The sequence below is a fragment of the Anguilla rostrata genome, chromosome 11 (assembly GCF_018555375.3).
Source record: "Anguilla rostrata isolate EN2019 chromosome 11, ASM1855537v3, whole genome shotgun sequence".
NCBI lineage: Eukaryota > Metazoa > Chordata > Actinopteri > Anguilliformes > Anguillidae > Anguilla > Anguilla rostrata.
In genome coordinates this window covers 37,890,700-37,913,875 of record NC_057943.1, presented here as the reverse complement: position 1 = coordinate 37,913,875, position 23,176 = coordinate 37,890,700, and the positions used below count along the sequence as shown (strand labels likewise).

Sequence of the window (23,176 nt, the reverse complement as noted above, 5' to 3'; positions counted from 1 at the left end):
GGACACTGCATAGCTGGAGGTGGGGCCTGCTCGAATTAGACACTGTATTGCTAGAAGCAGGACCTGTTCTGACAGAACACTGCACATCTGGAGTGTAGAGCCTGCTCTGATCGGACACTGCATAGCTGGAGTGTAGAGCCTGCACTGATTGGACACTGCATAGCTGGAGTGTTGAGCCTGCTCTGATTGCACACTGCATAGCTGGAAGCACGGCTGGCTACAGCATTTGTACCCCATTTTTCCGGGAAGGGGGAGGCGGTATGAGAGATAGATAGTGATCACAAACTGGAGGAGTGGAGGAAGGTTAGATAGCAGTTGTGGGGTGGGGGGTAGTGGTTGCAGAGCGGGTTTGAGGGGGGTTCCCAGACTATACTTATTTTAGTCTAAAATACAAAATGCGCAATACATTTCACTCACTTTTGTATATCTGAACAGGTTGTACATACTGTACATAACCAGCAACTATATGTATATAAAGTCAAAACGTCATTTTTCTTTTTTGTTACCATTTAATATTTTTCTCTTCACTCCTTGCACTCTTCACTTCTTTTCACTATTTGTATCCTGTTTACAGCTCATAGGAATGGTTTCACCTGTATATAGTCATTCCTTGTGTATGTCTCTGAAGATTGTTGTGTTCTTACTCTCTTTCTTTTGTGTAAGGACATTGAGAGCCACTAAACCGGAGTCAAATTCCTCGCATGTGTAAAAATACTTGGCAAATTAAGAAGATTCTATCATGAACGCAACATGTTCCGTTTCCACATTTTTTCCATTCATTTGCTGCCCCCCAGATGGTTGGTGCCCCTCCCCCTCTTACAGATGGTGCCCTAGGCAACCGCCTGTATCAACTCAGCCTAGAACCGGCCCTGGCAGGAGGATGGGGCCCGCTTTGTTTATATGCTGCACAGCTGGTGGGTGGGGCCTGCGCAGTTTTTCTCATTTCATGGTGAAGGAGAAGCTTGTGTCTAGATGGGTGGGAGGAAGCGCAGCAGGACCCCCCAAACATTTGCCGGTAATGCCACCACAGTCTCCCACAAGTAGCAACTCGGCGAACCCGCTGCAAGCTGTTCCTCCAGAGCAGCCGGAGGGGTGGGGGGATTGTGTCTCCAGTTGCTGCTCCCCTCTGACCTTTATAAACCATCGGCTTCTTCTGGGACACAGAAGGGAAGCGGAATAACAATACTAATGATAATAAGAGCTTTATTCTGGGCATCTTTTCAGGTTCACACAATGTGCTCAGACAACTTTAAAAATAATTTATTCATTGTTAAACCAAAAGCCAGCAATAGAGGAAATGATTTAAATAATTTAAAATTGAAAATAAAAGACTGAAATTGTGACAAAGTGTGAAAGATATATATTTTAATGGGGGAACAAGGGAACTCCCTTTTGAGCTGCACCATCAATGCCAAGTCAGAGAGCTATGACCATATTTAAAGTATACAGGTTTAATAATCTGTATTAAAACATTAAAACCAAATGCCTCCCCATTTTGAATAATGTATTGTGACACCTGAAAAATACATTTATTGAGTTTCAGTGACAAAGAGATCTATGCATAAAACTGTTAAATGTGCATGTAATGGAGGGATTCTGCCTGGATAACAGGAAGTATGTTTCATTCACTGAATTGTCAGCCTTGACCAACTGATCAGGTCAAGTAATACAGCCTTTTGGGATGTTCAAGTCCAAGCTTAAGGCAGCGCTGGGCTTTTTCTGCACTATAGGTAAACAGCAAGGCTAGATGGGTTGAACTGCTTGTTCTCATTATGAATTTTTATGTTCGAAAAAACCAAATCGAACAAGGCTGGCAAATCCAAACGAAATGGTAAAGCCAAAAAATAAATAAAATAAAATCTGTGGCACACACACTGTGATTCTGTTGTGACCAGCTGACGCGGGCTCAGGTGCAGTACGATCACTGACAACAAGCAAGTGTTGTGACCACCACTTTCACTGCTGTTCCAGAAAGTGCTATGGAGCAAAGTCTGGTTGTTCCTCTCTCCACAAACCAGGTAGTTCTCAGTTTTAGACGCACACAGGCTTTACTGAGCGTTCATTAGTGACGTACTTACAAACAAACAAACAACACACTATAGGCAAAGGGAATACGCGATATAGCTCCTGTGTGCATCTCATTCCAGCTTCCCGGTCTCCCTGCTAACAAAAGCAGAAAAAGGGTTAGCAATCAAGAACATTGTCAACAGCTGTGATTGCAAACTAGCTAAACCCCTCCATCTCCGCCTGCAGATGGCACCCTAACCACACCACCGCTCCACATACCCCCACTGCCCGACTTAGGCCAGGGAGCCGTCCGGCCACCAACCACCCCCCCCCCCCCACCCACCAAGCGGGAGAGGAAGTCAGCCACCCCCATATGAGCCCTCGGGCTATGGATCACCTTGAACTTATATGGTTGTGATGCCAGATACCAACGAGTGATCCGCGAGTTGGTATCTTTCATGCGGTGGTGCCACTGAAGGGGCGCGTGGTCCGAACAGAGGGTGAAAGGGCATCCCAGGAGATAATAGCGGAGAGCGCCGACCGCCCACTTGATGGCCAGACACTCCTTAGCCACAGTGCTGTACATTAGCCTCCCGCTGTGACAGCTTCCGGCTAATGTACAGCACAGGGCGGTTGACCCCCTCAACCTCCTGGGACAAAATGGCCCCCAGCCCGCTGCTCGATGCGTCCGTCTGCAGACAAAATGGGAGAGCAAAGTTAGGCGTATAGAGGAGCGGTTCACCACAGAGAGCCTGTTTTACTCTCTCAAATGCCTGCTGGCACCGCTAACCGCAACCGTCTAACCTCTTTTTTTGTCTTGGGTCGTGGGCAGGCCTCAATAGCTGCTGTCTTATCAACCTGGGGACGCACCTGCCCACCTGCCAGACAATCAAACTCTCTCTCACATACTAGTATTCTCTTGCATACTGACAATCATACTCTCTCACACGTACTACTATAGTCTCGCACATATAATCATTCTGTCTCACACACTACTGTTCTCTATGGTGGTGTGTTCTGAGAGAGTATAATGGTATGTGTAAGAGAGTATAATGGTGTGTGTGAGAGAGTTTAATGGTGTGTGTGAGAGAGTATGATGGTGTGTGTGAGAGAGTATGATGGTGTATGTGAGAGGGTATAGTGGTGTGTGTGAGAGTATGATGGTGTATGTGAGAGGGTATAGTGGAGTGTGTGAGAGAGTATGATGGTGTATGTGAGAGGATATAGTGGTGTGTGTGAGAGAGTATGATGGTGTATGTGAGAGGGTATAGTGGTGTGTGTGAGAGAGTATGATGGTGTATGTGAGAGGGTATAGTGGTGTGTGTGAGAGAGTATGATGGTGTATGTGAGAGGGTATAGTGGTGTGTGTGAGAGAGTATGATGGTGTATGTGAGAGGGTATAGTGGTGTGTGTGAGAGAGTATGATGGTGTTTGTGAGAGGAAGTATGATTTATTTATTTATGCTTGGCGTAAAGTACTGAAGTTCTGTCATATGGAGTACCTGGCATAAAGTACTGAAGCTTTTCGTATTGAGTACTGAGCGTACAGCACTGAAGCTCGGTCATATTGAGTACTTTGCATCAAGTACTGCAGCTTGACCATGTTTAATACTTCGCATAAATTAAGGGTGCTTGGTCATATTTAATACTTAGCATAAAGCGCTGAAGCTCAACCATATTGGATACTTGACATCAAGTACTGAAGTTTGGTCTTATTGAGTACCTACATAAAGTACTATTATGTCCACCAATACCTGCCCATATTTAGAGACTTGGGGCCTCATTTATCAAACAGACTAAGTATGACTTACGCAGAAAACCACATAAGTAGTTATTTATGAAACTTTACTTTGGCGTGGAAATGATCTTATCTCTACGCAAAGTCTAGACTTGACGCAAGTGATTTTCCTGCTGGTCATGTAGGGGTATTGCAATTTGGGACGCATATGCGTCCAAGCCTGTGGTGAACTTTGCATTAGCTTTTTGCTGCCCCACCTCGTTCACTGCAGCAGCGACACACTCCCAAGCTACCTGTTTGGCTTTGTTTGTCAACCCACTATTTAGTCCACCAAATAATACGTGTTGCCTGTCTTCAATCTCCTGTACCATCGCCGTGATCTCGTCTTCCAAAAAGTTTGCTTTTCTCTTTTGGTCCATGGTTATTCCTAACTAAACCCTCATTTGTGCTAGCATTATATAAGGGGAAATCGTTGATTGTAAGGCACGCTCAGGTGCCGTCAATTTTAAGTTAATTTGAGATTTATAGATCGCAGGTGCGTATGTTACAAATGGGCTTCTTAGAACCTGCGTAAGTAAGGTTTTTTATGCTAGTATCTTTTATGAATTGAACGTAAGCACACCGTCGGAAATGATCTTAAAAAAAATTTTTTTTTATAAATGAGGCCCTTGGAATTGGGTAATTGGGTAGTCCTTTAGTTGATTTTTTTCCCAATTACAACTGCTATTACTGGGTAAACAACAGGTCTGATTCAACTGAACATATTGGATTCTATCATTTAAATGAAATACAGATCCATATTGTGTGAATACACAGACCTGAGGTGTGAGCTGTCACTTTCACAGTCTTCCTCATTAATTTCAGCACATTATGCACTGTTCTGGCATGCCCACAATACCAATTTTCTCTCTAGGTTTGTTGGTAGTTGGCATCATTTTATTCTAGTTTCTGACAGCATTCACGCCCCTATCGTTCAGATGGTTAGAAATATATCTTATATTTACCACTGTGATGCAAAACTCAAGTCCTGGAAAGTCACAGTGTCTGCTGGGTTTTGATGTGTTTTGGCACTTAAGTGTTTAATTAAAATTTGATTGGCTCAGGAGTCCACACACCTGGTATCTGCAGCTTAAAATGGATGCCAATTAAAAGGAAACCACAAAAACCTGCAGGTACTGCAGTCCTTCATGACTCCAGTTGTTTCATAACAAAAATATGTGGATGTGGCGCTTTAGCATTTATTTGTTCTCTATGCACAATTACTGCAATAACTTGTGCTGCACTTTGTTCCATTATCCCAAAAATAAGAAAATAAATATTTTTCCACTCAGAACTGAAGTGAGATTTTGACGTCTGTCACAGTACTGGGGAACTCTGAATCAGAGCAACTAGCACCTGTTATCTCTTAATCTCAAGAATATTCTCCATTATTCTCTTGTCAGCCCTAACAATAAGTGTCATCTGAGCTGTCTCTTCCAGAGAGCCTATGGCATTGTGATCTGAAAATAGCAAAACAAGTTTTTTTTTTTTTTTTTTTTTTTGCAAGTTTATAAAAAGTGTAACAAAACCCAGTCAGAGTTTCAATTACAAGAAGGTACCTTTTTGAAGACCTGTGAACATCTAGCTCAAAATATAAACATGTTTGTGTAACTGTCCTAGAAAAATGACTGTGTGGTAGGGTAGCAAGGAGCTTATGACCAGGAGGATGTTGGTTTGATTCCCAAGTGGAGCATTGTTGGATTACGCTTGACTGATGTAGTTAGCATTGCTCGTCATGATCCAACAGTTCCGTATACAACAGAAGGAGCCAGCCCTGGTCCTAGGGAGCCACAGGGTCTGTCACCTCTGATGTCCACAGATAGCACATGAAAATGCTGCAGATATAGATCAGTCTGACTGAGGGTTTCCACCACATACATGATAAATTATGCATTTAATACACCTACTTTTATGATATATATTGTTCCATTTGTCATTTAAAATAATGCTTTTGTGTGTAGTGCAAGCCTTTTGTCAGTAAAACTGTTCATTTGAATCATATAGTCATTTTTTAAATCTTTTAATATTTAGGCATAGAAGGTTGCCTCACCAATGGGTGAATGTTGTAGCTTTAATAATGAATGTACCAGTTATTATTCATGATGAGAAACTTTTGGGTATTGTCTCTGACGGCTGCAGTGTTGGCACATCGCCTTGCCTTCGGTGATCTTAATACTCCTGTGTGCTGCTTTTCCTGTATTTTTCCCAGTGGGATTCCGGGGAAGAAATGTGGCTCCATCATTCTGTCTGCTGAAGAGCTGGGGAACTGCAGGGTGAGTACTGCTTCCCTAGCTTGGCAGAGCATGACTGACAGTCTGTCCAAATCGCACTGTTCTCACTCGACTGGCTCATCAGATTCAGGGTGCCAGCTTTCCAGCACGGTAACTGTAAATCTCTTATACTGTGCTGTAACCTGGATGACCCATTTTAATTGATTTTTCTCGTCACGTTTGTTCATTACTGTTTCTCTGTCCTGCTGATTTGCGAGGCTGATGGCTGGTGCCAGTACAGCACATACAAAATAAGGCCTCGGGAAAGAGGTGCTGGCCGTTTATTTTTCTGTAAGACTAGGCTGTTAGTGTCAAAGCTCAGGAAATTCCATTAGCATAGACACGTGACATAGACATGATAAACATGTGAAAGTGGTGTGATAGATGTGTGATAGAGGTGTTATAAACGTGATAGGGGTGTGATAGATGTGTGATGGGGTGTGATAGAAGTGTGATAGGGGTGTGATAAACACGTGATAGGCGTGTGATAAACGTGATGGGGTGTGATAGACGTGTGATGGGGTATTATAAACATGTGATAGGGGTGTGATAGACGTGTGATAGGGGTGTGATAGATTTGTGATGGGGTGTGAAACATGTGATAGTCGTGTGATAAACATGTGATGAGGTGTGATAGACATGTGATAGGGGTATTATAAATATGTGGTAGGGGTGTGATAAACATGTGATAGGCGTGTGATAAACGTGATGGGGTGTGATAGACATGTGATAGGGGTGTTATAAATATGTGGTAGGGGTGTGATAGATGTGTGATAGACATGTGATAGGGGTGTGATAGATTTGTGATAGGGGTGTGATAAACATGTGATAGGTGTGTGATAAACACGTGATGGGGTGTCATAGACGTGTTAAGGGTGTGATACGCATGTGATAGGGGTGTGATAGACGTGTGATAGGGGTGTGATAAACACATGATGGGGTGTCATAGGCATGTAATAAACATGTGATGGGGTGTGATAGATGTGTGATGGGGTGTGATACATATGTGATAGGGATGTGATAGCTGTGTGGTGTGATAGGGGTGTGATAGACATGTGGTGTGATAGGGGTGTGATACACGTGATAGGGGTGTGATAGACGTGTGGTGTGATAAGGGTGCGATACACGTGATAGGGGCGTGATAGACGTGTGGTGTGATAGGGGTGTGATAGATGTGTGATGGGTGTGATACACATGTGATAGGGGTGTGATAGACGTGTGGTGTGATAGGGGTGTTGTACACATGTGATAGAGGGTGACAGATGTGTGATAGGGGTGTGATACACATAATAGGGGTGTGGTAAACGTGTGTTGTGATAGGAGCGTGATACACATGTGATAGGGGTGTGATAGATGTGTGATAGGGGTGTGATACACATGTGGTGTGATAGGGGTGTGAAAGACATGTGGTGTGATAGGGGTGTGATACACGTGATAGGGGTGTGATAGACATGTGGTGTGATAGACATGTGATAAGGGTGTGATACACATGTGATGGGGTGTCATAGACATGTCATAGGGGTGTCATAGATATGTGATAGGGGTGTGATAGACCTGTGATAGGGGTGTGATAGATTTGTGATAGACACGTAATTAGGGTGTGATAAACATGTGATAGGGGTGTGATAGATGTGTGATAGGGGTGTTATACACATGTGATGGGGGTGTTATAAACATGTGATAGGGGTGTGATAGACCTGTGATAGGGGTGTGAAACACATGTGATGGGGTGTTACAGAGGTGTGATACACATGTGATGGGGTATGATAGAAGTGTGATAGACGTGTGATGGGAGTGTGGCTTCTTCACTGTAGTGCAGTGCATTTTGACGATTTAAATGACCATTGAGAGGGGTAAGAGCAGTGTAGTATTTGTACATTAACCATGCTCCATTTCATATTTCCCTGAAAAGATCAAACAACATTTGGGCTTTTCAATTTTAGTATCAATATTGTTTTACTGCATTTTTTTTCCACTGTTGCAAATGCATTTGAGCTGTCAAACTAAATGCTCTGTTGAAGATTATTCAGTTAGAAGCTTTTATCTCAAATCAATTGTGAATTTTATGTTTTGAATTCCAAAAAATGAAATTCTGCCGTCATCGCAGTCATTTATCTGACTGAAGAGAGCACAGGAGGGCGATGGGAGGCTAGAGGATCATAGGATCTCAGCGATCACCTGCAGCAGTGAGCCCAAGTGGGAGCATGTCTGCACTTTTTATTCAGCCATTCTTTCTTTTACTGGGAAAAGCACACTGAGATATGAAATCTCTCAAATATGATATATGAAATCTCACTGGAGGCAGTATCAGATAAAAAGGCATTCCACAGAGGATTTAGCAGTTATTAAATATAATAACAATGTTCTGTACATACTTGGATATCATTCATGACTATAGAAATGTGACAGGGATGCTTCTCAGAATAAAACAAGCCTGCAATTTCAGCTAAGGTCACAGGCACCACCATTTTCAAGTTTTTGTGACAAGTTTCAAGACCAGGGTGGATTTTAATGAAATAATCTTTCCAAATTATGAGCATGTCCAGGGCTTCTTAAAAAGTAGCACTAAAGCTTGAAAAGTGATGAAGTATGGCTGTGTCCCAATATGTAGGCAGCTGCCTCGCTGCCTCACTGCTTGCATCCTTAGAAGCCTGCTGCCTCGCTGCCTCACTGCTTGCATCCTTAGAAGGCTGCTCCCTCTAAAGGCAGCGTCTTAACGGTAAAGGAACCTCAAAAGGAAACAAATTTTGGACGCACTTTGAAGACAAAAAGGCGTCACAGAGAGTTCACATACCCACACGAGATCGGTGTTTACCGTTACAGCTGACGGCTTTAACTTTCCAACAGAAAGACTAAACGCAAATAAAGACGGATTCTGTCGCTGTCGCTTGTTCTGATTCAGGGAAAACAAAATTAGTTTGACATTCAGTTAACTACATAACTAGCCACTAGTTCAGCTACTTAAAGAACATTAAATACATTATTCCAGTGTAATAAATAATTAAAATGTACAACAAATTATCGATTTCACTATATATTTACATTTCCACCACTTCACTGGTTTCAGGCGCCATTCATTTAATGGAAGTGAGAAGTCAGAGGAAATCGCAAAGACCTATGGGATAGCCTTCCAGCTAAAGGATGCATCAGACGTTGTCTTCAAATTTAACCAAAATAAGGCACCTTAGAAGGACGCATTTTTTGATGGCTTCAGTTTGGGACATGTCTACGAAGGACAAGTGTGAAAAATACTCAGGCAGGGTACTTTATATTGGGACACAGTGTTCTTAAGACCCAGCTGAAAAAAAGTGCATTTACGTGTTTTATGAGTGTCATGGCTGACAAAAACATGTGGTAGTCAAAATATTTTCAAAAATATTGTTTTAGTTTTATTGACCATGTAGGTTTCAGTATAGTGGTAATAAATGAAGACCATTTGGGCATATTGGGCATAAGTTAATTGCTGGGTCAGTTTCTGAGTATATGTATGAGTACCTTCTATAGTGTTCATTTGGATCCATCATCCAACTTGCCATTTTCCCCCGTCACGTGTTGATGTTGTTAGTTGAAGGAATGCGTAAATAACCCATGCAGCAGCACGCATACCGGGCCGTGCTCGTTACAGCTCGAAACGCTGCGCTCAGCCCCCCCGCCACCCAACCCCCCGCCCCCAACCCCCAGATCAATGGCGGATCTTATCAGTGGCTTCGCTGCTGCACTGTGTGTTTTACACGCAAGGGTGTCCCGCAGGCTTTCAGCAGCTCACAGGGACGTATCGAGCACCGACTTGAACGTCAATTGAATGATAAACTGCTCGTCGCTACCCCTGACTCTGCCCCCCTACACGACCCCTCTAATTGCCTGGATGCACGTTCTCTCCATCCCGGACCATTAATCTTCCTCTTCTTCTTCTTTTTCTTTCGCACATTAAAAAAGCAGGTGCAGGTGCTGGTGCAATGCTTCTTTCATAATTCGGACATCTATTATGGCTTATCAAGGTCTATACTTAGACATTCATCCATTGCCATTGGTTTGTCATCTCTGAATTTCTCAGCCTGCCCCTCTACAGACTTCTTTCCCTGTGAATTAATCTTCCAGACTACTGTGGGCTTCATGAATATATGTTGAAAATGACAGTACCAGGTTCACAGACGCAAAGGGCTCATTCCAATTATTTATTTTGTCCGTCCTCATCTCCTTGGTCTTTGCCTGACCTGGAAAATCGATTGAGGTTTGCCATCTTTAAGGACATTCTGTTACGTGCTCCTTGGAGGAGCGAGGAGGCTCCCAGTGGATGCTTCAGCTAGGATACTACTATTGTTCTGAATTGAAAGAACAAATATTTTTGAATGATTCATTTTTAACTGTGTACATACCGAACTATCAATGGTATGTACTGAATGTAGCTTTCAGCTCCTGTACTGATTCAATTCGCCAAATGACGTGAACTCCCCATCATCGTCCCTATTGGTTTGTGTGCTGCCCTGAGTAACTCACATTTTCCCTATGCTCTGTACTACCAGCGACATAATGACCAGGCATTTCACAAAATGAGCAAAGCATCAGGCATACTGCAATCACTGTACAAATGTTTTTTTTCCTTCATATTTGCACTGTAGGCGTTGCGAATACTATGTCATTAAATCGTCAATACAAAATCAGTCGTGTAGACTGTGCTGGAGTGCAAGCGCGTTTGACTAGTCTTTTGTTTGTTTCATTCTATTCATCTACTGAAAGTTCAAACGGAATACTCGTACAAAATGTACTGATCGTACTGAATGTACTAAAAGACTCAATGAGTACAAAAACTTTTAAAAAGTAGCCTACTGAAAGTGGAAAGATTCACAGAGTGTATATAATGTACTAATGCCCTCTGCAAATAGCAGTGAGACAAACAGAAACAGGAAATGGTATGTTTGGTAAAAGAAGGTTTTTGGAAAAATAATATTGTGTGGATCTTTATAATGACGTTAATGACAATGTTGGTGATAACTGAACTTTTTAAACAGTGCTGAGGGCTATTAAATTTGACTTAATTGATATTAAACAATTAAATGATGTTCACTGACTTCACTGCAAGTCTTTATGTCAAGTACAACTATATAAATGCAGTCCATTTACCATTCTGTGTAAATATTTATTGAACTGGGGTGAATTCACACCGTGTGAGAGTTTGCTTTGTGGGGGAAAGAAGCCGTTGAATTGTGCTGAATAAAGAGCATACATCTTTTAGCAGCGAGACATTTGAAATGCAGAACCTAAAACATTAGAAAGAGGAAAGCAGTGTTTTCCAACTGTTACAATACAATACAACTGAGTGGCTCAAGCGCAAGCCAGGCAGGCAGAAATAAAAAGTAAATACTGTAGTATATTCGGCCAAGTGTGCGTGTGTGTGTGTGTTTACGGTTAATTCTGAGAAAGTAACTCGAATCACTCAAAAACTCTGTACTGACTTGAACACACTTTGATTCCTCCGACCGTGAGTCCTTTCCTTGCCTCCTTTCCTCGCCTCTGTTCCATTGTGTGGATGGGCTCCATGGTCTGGTATCTGTTAAGGCTCTGTTTTGGGGTGTGGATGGGCTCCATGGTCTGGTATCTGTTAAGGCTCTGTTTTGGGGTGTGGATGGGCTCCATGGTCTGGTATCTGTTAAGGCTGTGTTTTGGGGTGTGGATGGGCTCCGTGGTCTGGTATCTGTTAAGGCTCTGTTCCAGTGTGTGGATGGGCTCCATGGTCTGGTATCTGTTAAGGCTCTGTTCCAGTGTGTGGATGGGCGCCATGGTCTGATATCTGTTAAGGCTCTGTTCCAGTGTCTGGATGGGCCCCATGGTCTGGTATCTGTTAAGGCTTTGTTCCAGTGTGTGGATAGGCCCCATGGTCTGGTATCTGTTAAGGCTCTGTTTCAGGGTGTGGATGGGCTCCATGGTCTGGTATCTGTTAAGGCTCTGTTTCAGTGTGTGGTTGGGCTCCATGGTCTGGTATCTGTTAAGGCTCTGTTTCAAGGTGTGGATGGGCCCCATAGTCTGGTATCTGTTAAGGATCTGTTTCATGGTGTGGATAGGTCCCATTGTCTGATATCTGTTAAGACTCTGTTCCAGTGAGTGGATGGGACCCAGGGTCTGTTATCTGTTAAGGTTCTGATTCAGGGTGTGGATAGGCTCCATAGTCTGGTATCTGTTAAGGCTCTGGTATGGATAGGCTCTGCAGGATGGCCTTCCCTGCTGATTAGCTTGAGCTGCCTCCAATTAAGCTGAATGATATACATTCTATCCCTTTTAGACTTCTAAGCATTCTGATAAAGGCCTGACAGTAAGGCCAGAACATTTGAATAAATGGTTTTATAAAATTTTATAAATAAAAGGAGTGCTGTCTTTCCTCTTTCATCCAATCCAGAAGTTTGCCAGGGCTGACTGCATCCAGCAGCCTCATGGGATGGGGTATTGCCCAGCTGGGATTGTGAACTGGTTTAAGCCAGAGTTTTCCGCAGGCTGCACAAGCCGCACATGCAGGGTCCTCCTCCAGCTGTGTGCCTGTGGATGCACCGCTGGGGCCAGTGCACTGCAGAATGATGAGAAGCTGCCGGGTGAACTGCAGGCTTCAGAAGAGCACAAACTCCTCAAAACAAATTGACAGAGGCTCAGAGGTTGCAGATCAGCTTGAAACAAAATTAGAACAGAGGGGCTGAGTCATTTCTGAGGTGTGTCTAGATGTGACTGAGAGTTCTGTAAATGAGAATTCTGTAAATGTCTCAGAGTTCTGTAAATATAATAAATGAGGATTAGTCATGGTTTTAGTCAATCTAAGTCTGGTCTCCCAGCCTGCACTCTGGTCATTTTCACCTTCTTTTTTTTAGCAAACTCAATCAGTGGACTTTTTGGATCGAATGTAAGAATTAAATATTTTTAATTGAAAAGCAGTGAAGTTGAATGATCAACATTACTGGCATGGACAATCTCATTTAAACGATATTGATAGGTAATTAACCTTTTGAGCTCACTGTAAACATGCTTTGTTATGGTATCCAAGGTGGAATACATGTTCAGTATACTGTAAAGTAACTGTGGCAGCCTTTGGAAGCATTTTAACATTTCAAAAGAATAATATCTCTCCTAAACCGACTTGTGTATGTACATAATTAGGGCAATGGGTGACGTAGGGCTTATGCCTTTTGAACTTGATTAGAAAGAATATAAAGCCCTTGTCAGTTCATGAGAGAGCCTCACATATATGCCGTATATCTTGATAATGCTTTTGGACAACAAAAGGCTACTTAAAAATTCTGAAATGAACAAAGATGTAACAAAGAATAAGAGTTATGACAAATTTATGAATGATTTTTTCTCTTGAATAAACATTTCAGTTATATCAGTGATCATTCATCAGAAGAGCTGGAAAGTAATTATGATCCCTGCATTTTAATTGGAGGCCATTTCTCACATCTCTGGAAGTGGCTATGTATTGACAGCTATTACTCTTAGTTTCATTTTCAATTTGTTGAGGCAGAGGGAACATTTTTAATACTCTCAGCAATCAAAGCAAGCTGAGAATGCAAGGGAAGCAGGGCAGTATTAAAATGTTTTACAGGGACACAGTTATCAGAATTTCAGAGAGCAGTATTAGATTTAAACACCCTCTGGGTCGAGTAAAAATCAACCTGGTAAATCATGTGTGTGGCTGAAGGCTTTCAGAAAGAGATGCCCGAATCTAAAGTATTAAAAAAAACAGCTTATGCTGGTCATAAACAAACCTGCTTATAAACACAGTCTACCTTACCACTTGAGATAACACCGGAGTGCAGAAATGCAGTTTATTTATTTTAATTAAAGTTTTAATTTCCATTTCTTTGTAGCCAAATGATGATGTTAATTTTTTAATGTTTAAATGATATCAATAGAAATGTGTTCTGCTCCTTTATCGAGTTAGTCAGAGTGTTAAAACTATTAAATTATCATGACATACACCATGCATCTGGTTACTTTTCTCTGCTTCATGAATAAAACTGGAATGGAAGCAGTGAGACTCCCCGGAGGGTGGAACATAGCCAGCGTGCCCGTGGGAATCCAGGCCTCGCTAAACCACTCCGGCATCAGAACTATCTGTGCTTCACTGCATGTTGGTAAACATGATAAACATGAATAATGTTTGCATGTGTAATAACTCACTGAAGGCACTGGCCCTGTGTAATTGCAGTTTGACTTATTTGTTTGCGTGAGCAGCCTGTGATGTTTTCCTACCGTGGCTATGGCTTTTCTACGGCCGCAGGCTGTGTGTAGGTCCTGTGGATTGGGTTACTTTTCTATGGCTGCAGGCTGTGTGTAGATCCTGTGGATGGGGTTACCTTTTGTGTGTGTGTGTGTGTGTATGTCTGTCTGTGAGCCTGAGTGTGTGTGTGTGTGTGCGCATGTGCATGCATGTGTGTGTGCATGGGTGTGCTTGTACTTAACTGTGTGTGCATTCACATCTGTATATACTGTACAATATTTAGCATTTGTGTGTGACTGTGCGTGTACAAATTTCTGTAGTATGTGCTTAAAATGAGCACAGTGAGAAAGCTATTTTTGCCTAATAATAAGAATAAGAATTCTTTATTCTTTTATTATTGTTATTGCTGTTGTTGTAGTCAAAGTTATGTAGAACGTTTACTTATTAATCTGCAAAAATATTCAAATGTATTTCTGTATGTAATTATTCATAAATTATTTCCTGCCAGTAAAGTATGTCAAATTTTAGAATGACTTCGTAGTCCTGTACTGAACATTAAAATCAATTCGCATCTATAGGTCATACATTTCAATGAAGCTGCAATTTCACAAGAGACTAAACACAGAGGGTAAAAGAAAATTTGTGTCTGAGAAAAAGGGGGAGGGATTGGGGGAAGTGAGGAGAGAGAAAGTGTGTGAGAGAGAAGGAGGGAGTAGTCAGGGAGCAGAATTTAAATAAGGCTTACAGTAGGTGCTGACTTTGTGTGACAGCAGCTGCAGTCGGTCCGGCACTGGCACCGTCACTGGCACTGTCACCGGCACCATCACTGGCACTGGCACCGTCACCATCACTGGCACCATCAGTGCCACTGGCACCGTCACTGGCATTGTCACTGGCACCGTTACTGGCACTGTCACTGGCAACGTCACCAGCACTGTCACTGGCACCGTCAGCTCAGAGTCATCTCACTTTATTTAGCTACAATTACAATGTAAAGTTCTGGTCTTCAGGAGGGTTTAAAAAATTAAACGTGACAAAATTTAAAAATTGTACAATATTAATTAATCTTTTAAATTAATGAATCCACACAAATGCCAGTTACCTGTATTTAAATAATTTTATACATTAGCTCAAAAATGCTTGCACCATCCTTTTAGTCATTGGTGTTAATTGTACCCTACACAACATTAAAGGCTTTCCAGAATGTAATTTCTCAATTCAGTCTGCACAGATATGCAAAGGCAGCGCGGGTTAATACAGTGTAATCCACTTAATTGCATTATGGGTTATCGCATATTTTGGGTGTTTGCATAAAATAGTCAAATCCTGAACCATTTCCCATTCATTCCATCTTGAAAAGATTGCCTATTTGCATAACCCATTAGTACATATTTCAGACATTTTCATGGAATTATGTCCAATTACATTACATAATGATCTATAGATATAGGGGAGAGCAGGGGGCCATTGTGACATATTTTGCTTTTACTGGATTGCTAAGAGACAGCTTGAATAACAATGACAAGATTTTGAACTGAATATCTTATGCCTCTTCGTAAACTATTGATGATGTTTATTAAACTTGATTGGAAATGTGAAAGGTCCAGTTTGACTTCAAACTAAACACTTACATCATAACAACAGACCCCACTGGCGAGGTCATTTGTTATGATGGGCGGGGTCAGTTGTACAATGTTTGGTAACACTTTTCAATAAGGTCACATACATTGGCATTAGCTAATATAGTTGTTAACTACTTACTACTGGAAAATTAATCTGTACAGCTTTGTTGTATTTGTACATCATTAATTCATGTTAACATAACTATATTAGTTAAAAACATGTGACCTTATTGTAAAGTGTTACCACATTTTTCAAATGAAAAAAGGTTTAGTGATCATGGTTCATGTTTCCTCACTGTGCTGGTAAAGATGAGGATAATGCAAGGTCCAGCCCTGTTATTTTTATTCAAATCACACTGGAGTTACCTCATACAGTACGTGAGATTAGGCTACTTACAGTAGGCTAATTATATGGTTTTAATTGCATGTGTGTTTTCAGTTGATTACGGCTACATGTGAAGTATATATAATACATGAAGAAACTGAGCCCCCAGCTCACTCAGCCATGCTTTACTGGGTCATGTTCGCTTCACACAACAACTTTGACAGTCAGTACTAATATCTACTGATAGCTCACAGATTGTAGTTTAAAATTATACACATTAAGATTTGTTTACAAACACATGACAGTAGCTGAAAAATAACCGTGACATAAACATTTTTCACCTTCTTAAATAAGTAAGAAATTCACTAGAAGCCGGTCTGTTGAAATCCAAGGTGAAAGAGGGTCTTTATGGGGGGTGTCCAACATGATTGACAGCATGCTAGCTTTCTGATTGGGCAAAATGCGTAAATATGGACAGCATGTCACAACAGACCATGCTATTCTGTATGTTAAAAGCCAGATGTGGCATAAATAAATCAACAATTATCTTATTGGGGCCTCTAGTGGCACAGCCCGTAGAGCTCTATCAACATGCTCAATGTGAGCAGCGACGTTGGTGGTTCGAATCCGATCGCCGACCTTTGTTGCACGTCTCTCCCTCTCTCTACTCCTAATTCTTCCTGCCTCTCTACACTGTTCTATCAAATAAAGCTGAAAAAGCCCAAGAAATATATTTTAAAAACACAATTACCTTATTAAGACAATAAATTCATGTGCCATTTCTAATCGATTTGCAGGTTTTTTTTTGCGTGATTTCTCCTATAGTCTTCTTAGGCGGCTTGAAACACTTTCAATTTCAATGCAGGAAAAACCATGTGGAGAGAGATGGGAGATGAAGGGAAAGAGAGCATGGAAGGGGATAGAGTGAGAGATTCTTTAATTTAATTATCCACTGATCTCATTCCTTTAAATAACTATTGAAGTGAATTAATTTCATTAATGCAGTAGAGCATTTCATTGAAGGTGTGATATGAAAGGTTATGTGCCTCAGTTTCTGATATAGACTAGTCTTATGGTATATTTTTTTCAAGAGCCAGCCTGCCCTTGTGGGGACAGACTGCAGCCCAGAATATGCAACAAAAGTCCATGTAACTGAACACAGTGGGTTTTTAATTGAATCAAATTATCATGAATCATAAATATGAGCATTGTGGATTTAGTTGAGTTTCTTTATAGGTTTATCAGGTAATTATCTGGAAGGTCTTTCTGTACACAGTAAACTCCCCCTACCTCCCTCGTCCCCAACACTGTGCGTGCAGGGGAGGGCTGATAACTGCATTTTGAAGCCCCATTATATAGGAATAATCAGATATTTTCTGCCCGGATCGCATATGAGATAAGAATGTTCTTAACTGACCATTCTAATGCTGATATAACAATCACTACAGCTAATCAAAAGAAATGGCATTCTAGAACACTGACTTATAATTTTGAAAAACATTCCAATAAACCAACTCTTCAAAGGGTTAAGATGCCCGGCTGGGGGCAAGGTGGTGGACGATGGTGTCTGCATCACCAAGAACCCTGTGTTGACATAGCCCAGCGATGCTAATGGAAAACAAGTTAAATTGACATATGATGCTTGACTAATTCGCTCGCTAGAGGTGGATTAGAGTAGATCAGGTAGCAGCTAAGCTAACTAGTGCTGTCCATCTGCAGCTATTGATAGAGCTAACACTGTTACCATGCAGCCCATACAGCTGTATGATCTTTATAATCTTTTTGGGAAGGTCATTTGTATTTCATTTAAATGCATTCTCTAATATTTCACATGCAAACCCAACATAATATTGTTTCATTGTTGACAGCTACATGATTACAAGGCCATAAAACATTAACATAACTCTTTTACCAACATGGTGTAGCCAGCAACATAGCCACATTAGTTTCATTCATATTAGTTTCATTCATACAGCTGGCTGGCTACTTAGTCCAAGTTGCATAAAATAATTTAGGAAGCATAAAATAATTTTTTATTCCAAGCTTTTGTTTTCCAGTTTTAATTTAGTTGGGAAAATTGGTGAGCATTGTCTGTTCTCAGCATTATGTTAGGTTATGTTATGTTGTTTCATTTGTGTGAGCTATGATAGCCAATATTGTTTGTTGTGTAGAACAAACAGGATTCCATTTACAGACAGGACGCCATTCACAAACAGGACTCCATTTTCAAGCCCACGGTGGTGGCGGGGGCAGGTCTGTCAGAGGGTACAGGAATGGCCCCTCAGCAGTGGTAGAGTTGTACTGCTCCCACATGTTGGCCTAGGTTGCCCCATTGCAGTAGAGTGTAGTGGGTGGTAAACAACAGCTATGGGACAGATAAAGTTTTCCTGGGGTGGGGGGTGAGGGGTGGGGGGGTGGTGGTTTGGCCTTGTGATGAATCATCTGCAAAATGCCCATCTGCTATGGGGTGATAAACAGACTCGTATTTCTTATGAATTCCTGATTTAAAGTACTATTAGCGTGTTATTACCCATTGGAAGTGGTGATAACAGGCTGATTACCCTGCTTTACATGGGCAGCTGACTGAGGGTCTCAAACTCAGGCTGTCTGAAGGGCAGAGTGCACTGGGCTTTGAGCTCCCGGTTAAACAATCTCCCGGGTCCTTCTGTCTCTTTCTGGCCTGTCAGAGGCCAATATCTGCCCTGCCATCTGTATGTGCTCTTCACTGAATACGAAACTGTCCTTCAATCCACTTTTGCTTTGCGCTGCGCCTAACAACGCCCTTTAGCCGTGACTGTGTCCACCATACAGCACGGCCTGTCGTGCCTTATTGCTCAACTATACTGCAGGTCATTTATCTTTCCAGTGGTCAGTCTGGGCTTCTGACACTCAGTGTGCCCAGATGGCCGTAAAATCATTCTGTAATGAATTTATAAGTGCAGGTTTTTGTTTGGATATTTATCATTCTTTTTAATTCACCTACTTTGTAGTCTCTGGTGAGTCACTAGATTGTGAGTGTTTGATCTCTGGCAAACGGAACTGTGCTAGTTTTGGATAATATAATATCCTGTAATTTATGATCTGTTTTTGATTGTTTACTGTGCTTTTATCTTGTGAAGAGCACCCCTAAAATGAAGGGACTATATATAAAAATGGTTTCCTACACCTATGACCTGTTATTTATGTGAATACCCTCAAATTAAAGCTGATAGTCTGTACTTTATTCATATTCATTGTCTTATTTCAAATCGAACGTGTTAGTGTACGGAGCCAAAACAACAAAATTGTCACTGACCCAATACTTTTGAATGTATAGAGTTCAATAATACCATAGTCTACATGGAGGGTAGCTTACATCTGTTCTTTCAAAAAGGAGACCAGTCATTTGTGACCATGCCCATTTTCCAATGTCTGTCAGGGAATATCCTGGATATTTTATTCGAATCCTTTGATGAAGATCTCAGCCACACCAGGTTAGCTGAAGTGTTGGAGTTTGCTGTTTTGAAGTATGCAATGTCAGTGGGGAGGACTGAAACCTCGATTTTAGTTCATAGTGACATGCTACAAGTTATAACTGTGATCTAGCTAGTATAGCTATTCAGAAAAAGGGAAGACAGGTGCCTGGTTCGTCAAGCTGGTAGTTAAGTCTAGATTCAAATGAGTGATTATTCTCTACACATAGCGTTTTGTAGAGAGAGGAATTGGGGCAAGTGGAGCATATATTTTAACTGAATAGGTGCAGGTGAAGTGTAACCATCTGAGTTTAAAATGGCAGGTGTCTCAGGAGTCCATATTTAATCTGTTAGCTCATTTCACCACTTGGAAATATCTGCAGTGAAATAACATTGACATTAATCAGCACAGAGCAAGCCATGCGGTTGCCCTAATATAGTTAGTTCAGTGAATTTAAGAATAGGGTTATGGGGAACACATTGTGCTGTAATCTTTATATTTATTTTTGGTAATATCTACCTACTTCATAATCTAGATTCGGTTTTATGCAAAAAGGTTTCTACAGTTGAGGCCAAACGTTTACATGCACCTAGGCTAAAGACATTCAAACTCAGTTTTTCAGAACTCCACACATTTCATGTTGCCATACATTTCCTGTGTTAAGTAAATTAGGGCATCTACTTCATTTCCATAAGAGGTATTTTCATTTATTTATTTTATTTATTCAAAGCTTTATTTAAGCTTTTATTTACTATATCAGACTTTCAGTGGGTCAAACGTTTGCATACACTTTCTTAGTATTTTGTGGCATTGCCTTTTTATTGCTTAACTTGAATCAAACGCTTGGGGTAGCCTTCCACAAGCTTCTCACAATACTTTTCCGGAATTTTTGCCCATTCCTCCTGACAGAACTGGTGTACCTCTGTCAGGTTTGTTGGCTTCCTTGCTCGGACACACTTTTTCTGTTCAGTCCACAAATGTTTTATGGGATTCAGGTCAGGGCTTCGTTATGGCCACTCCAATACTTTCACTCTGTTGTCTTTTTTTGTCACAACTTTGGAGGTCATTTTGTTACAACTTTGGAGGTCTGCTTAGGATCATTGTCCTGCTGGAAGACCCAGTTGCGACCAAGTTTTAACTTTCTAGCGGGTGTCTTGAGGTGTTGCTTCAGTATTTTTAGATAATCATCTGTCCACATGATGCCATCTATTTTCTGAAGTGCCCCAGTCCCTTTTCTAGCAAAGCACCCCAACAACATGATTCTGCCACCCCCATGCTTCACAGTTGAGATGGTGTTCTTTAAAGCCTCCCCCTCTTTCCTCCATACATAACACTGATAATTATGGCCAAACAGCTCACATTTTAGTTTCATCTGACCTGAGAACACTCCTCCAAAAGGCTCGGTCTTCATCCTGGTGATCACCTGTAAACTTCATTCTGGCTTTTTATGCTGATCTTGGATATGGGACTTTTTCCTTGCGCGACAGCCTTTCAGGCCATGGCGATGTAGGATTCTGTTAATGGTGGATGTAGATACTGATGCCTTCAACTCCTTCACCAGTTCCTTTGTTGTTGTCTTGGGGTTCAGTTGAACCTTTCGGACCAAAGTTCGTTCAGCCCTGAGTTAATTTGTGCCTCCTTCCTGAACGATGCGGTGTCTGTATGGTCCCAAAATTTTTATATTTGCATACAATTGATGGTCATGGTACCACAGGTGCCAATTAACTGCCAATTTACTCCTAATTTTGACAATTCACCAATCAGAAGCTTCTAAAAAGTCATTACAATATTTTCTGGAATATTCCAGGATGTTTAAAAAGACAATCAGACAGATAACAAAATTCAAACTGAACAGGTTAAATACAAGCAACAGTGTGATAAACAAAGCTAGGCTGGGTGCAAATGTTTTCTCATCCATTCAGGAAATGCAGATGTTAAGAGTCTGATCAGCCTGTGCCTGTTGATTATTCTAACCCCACTTAACAGGGACTGTTGAGAAATCTGACTTTTTCTGACTGGTTTCCATCCACAGCAGAACTCACACTCTGGTCTTTAAAGGATTTCAACATCAATTCTATTTTTATTCTAGAGAAAGGGGGAGGTGGGCGGGAAATTTTTCCTTTACAGTCACTTCTCTTTCAGATACAAAACACTGAAATATTTGAAAAAAAAACAATTATAAAGATAATGGAGCACTGCACACTGCATGAGCAAATATAGAAATGACATAAATATAAAAATTAGTGCCTCTTTCAGACATTGCAGCAGAGGTGGAACCTCCTGGGGTCAGAAAATAAAAGTCCTGTTATGCCTTTCCTTGTGAACTGGCTGATTTCACTGATTAGTTCTACCTCCTGGCTGAACATTGTGCAGATACAGACCTGGAAGTTGCTCGATTTTTTGAACAACACTTTTCTTAGTGCTAAAAAAAGGCTATGAATACAGTGGGCCAGGTTTGACCCCCATGGTGCTATCTGAATGGCCTTCTATGCTAGTGAGGGAGGGTGGGAACACATGTTCAGGAACAAAAGGGGAAAAGCTCCAGTGGCGATGGATCCGTGAGTGAGACCAGCAAGTGTGGCATAGAGCTATTTCAGGCCCAGGAGCCGAGGTTTCCAGCATTATGTGTTTTTTCAGATAAGGGCCAGGCTGACACTGCCAAATAACAGCTTTGCTCCGGGTGAGATTAAGGAAGGAAAACAGTGGCAGGGACAAGGGAAATGCTGAGCACCACACAACTTTCATACACCAGATTTATCACCACTGCTGCTTCTGGGATTTGGACTATACCTAATAAAGATTTGTGGGGAGCATGTGTATCAATCTACCTCAAGGAGGTTATTGGTTTGGTTTTACATGAAGAATTATTGTTGCAGGCTTATTGTGGGCACCAGCTGTTCAATAGTAGTACTTAAGAGAATTACAGGACTCGACTACAATGCCCCTGGAGTATAATTGTCAGGAAATATAGGTGGTTGTATTGCATATTCCCAAAGACCATTGTACAGCTGGATTGTAGAGTGTGAATGATGGCGGTTTTCCTGTAATCCTCTTTCATGTGCATTTGTTCTTTGTGATCAACTGCTGCACATTTCATGTGTATATTTATCTGTGGCATTCAGTGGGGGGTTAAAACCCCCAGCATCTCTGCACATTGGTCTGAACACTTTGCAGCATGGCATGCTAAGTGCAGCTACCTAAAGAGGCAGCTGTGTGTTACCCTTCAGTGCTGCCGGCATTGGCATGGCCCTGAGTCCATACCAGACCATGGGGCACAGAACAGTGCCTTACCAGCCAGCATTGGCATGGCCCAGAGTCAATACCAGACCGTCGGGCACAGAACTGTGCCTTACCAGGATGGGCCACCCAGCAGCAGTGCCTTGCTTGCCTCATTTGTATGGCTTGGCACCTGCTTAGATTCCCAGACTGTCCAGCTTGTCCATTGGGGGGTGGTGAAGTGGATAGCACCGTCACCTCACGTCAGGAGGTCCCAGGTTCACGTTCAATCTGTGTGGAGTTAGCA

The 23,176-nt window shown here is 41.7% G+C and overlaps 1 protein-coding gene across 1 annotated transcript in view; it reads left to right on the top strand.

The window, feature by feature from the left end:
* LOC135235089 (copine-5-like) overlaps positions 1-23,176 on the top strand; it is a 225,068-nt gene that overhangs the window by 125,997 nt on the left and 75,895 nt on the right. Inside the window, exon 9 of the mRNA XM_064300284.1 lies at positions 5,993-6,056. Coding sequence (XP_064156354.1) covers positions 5,993-6,056 — 64 coding nt within the window. The remainder of the gene's footprint in view (positions 1-5,992; positions 6,057-23,176) is intronic.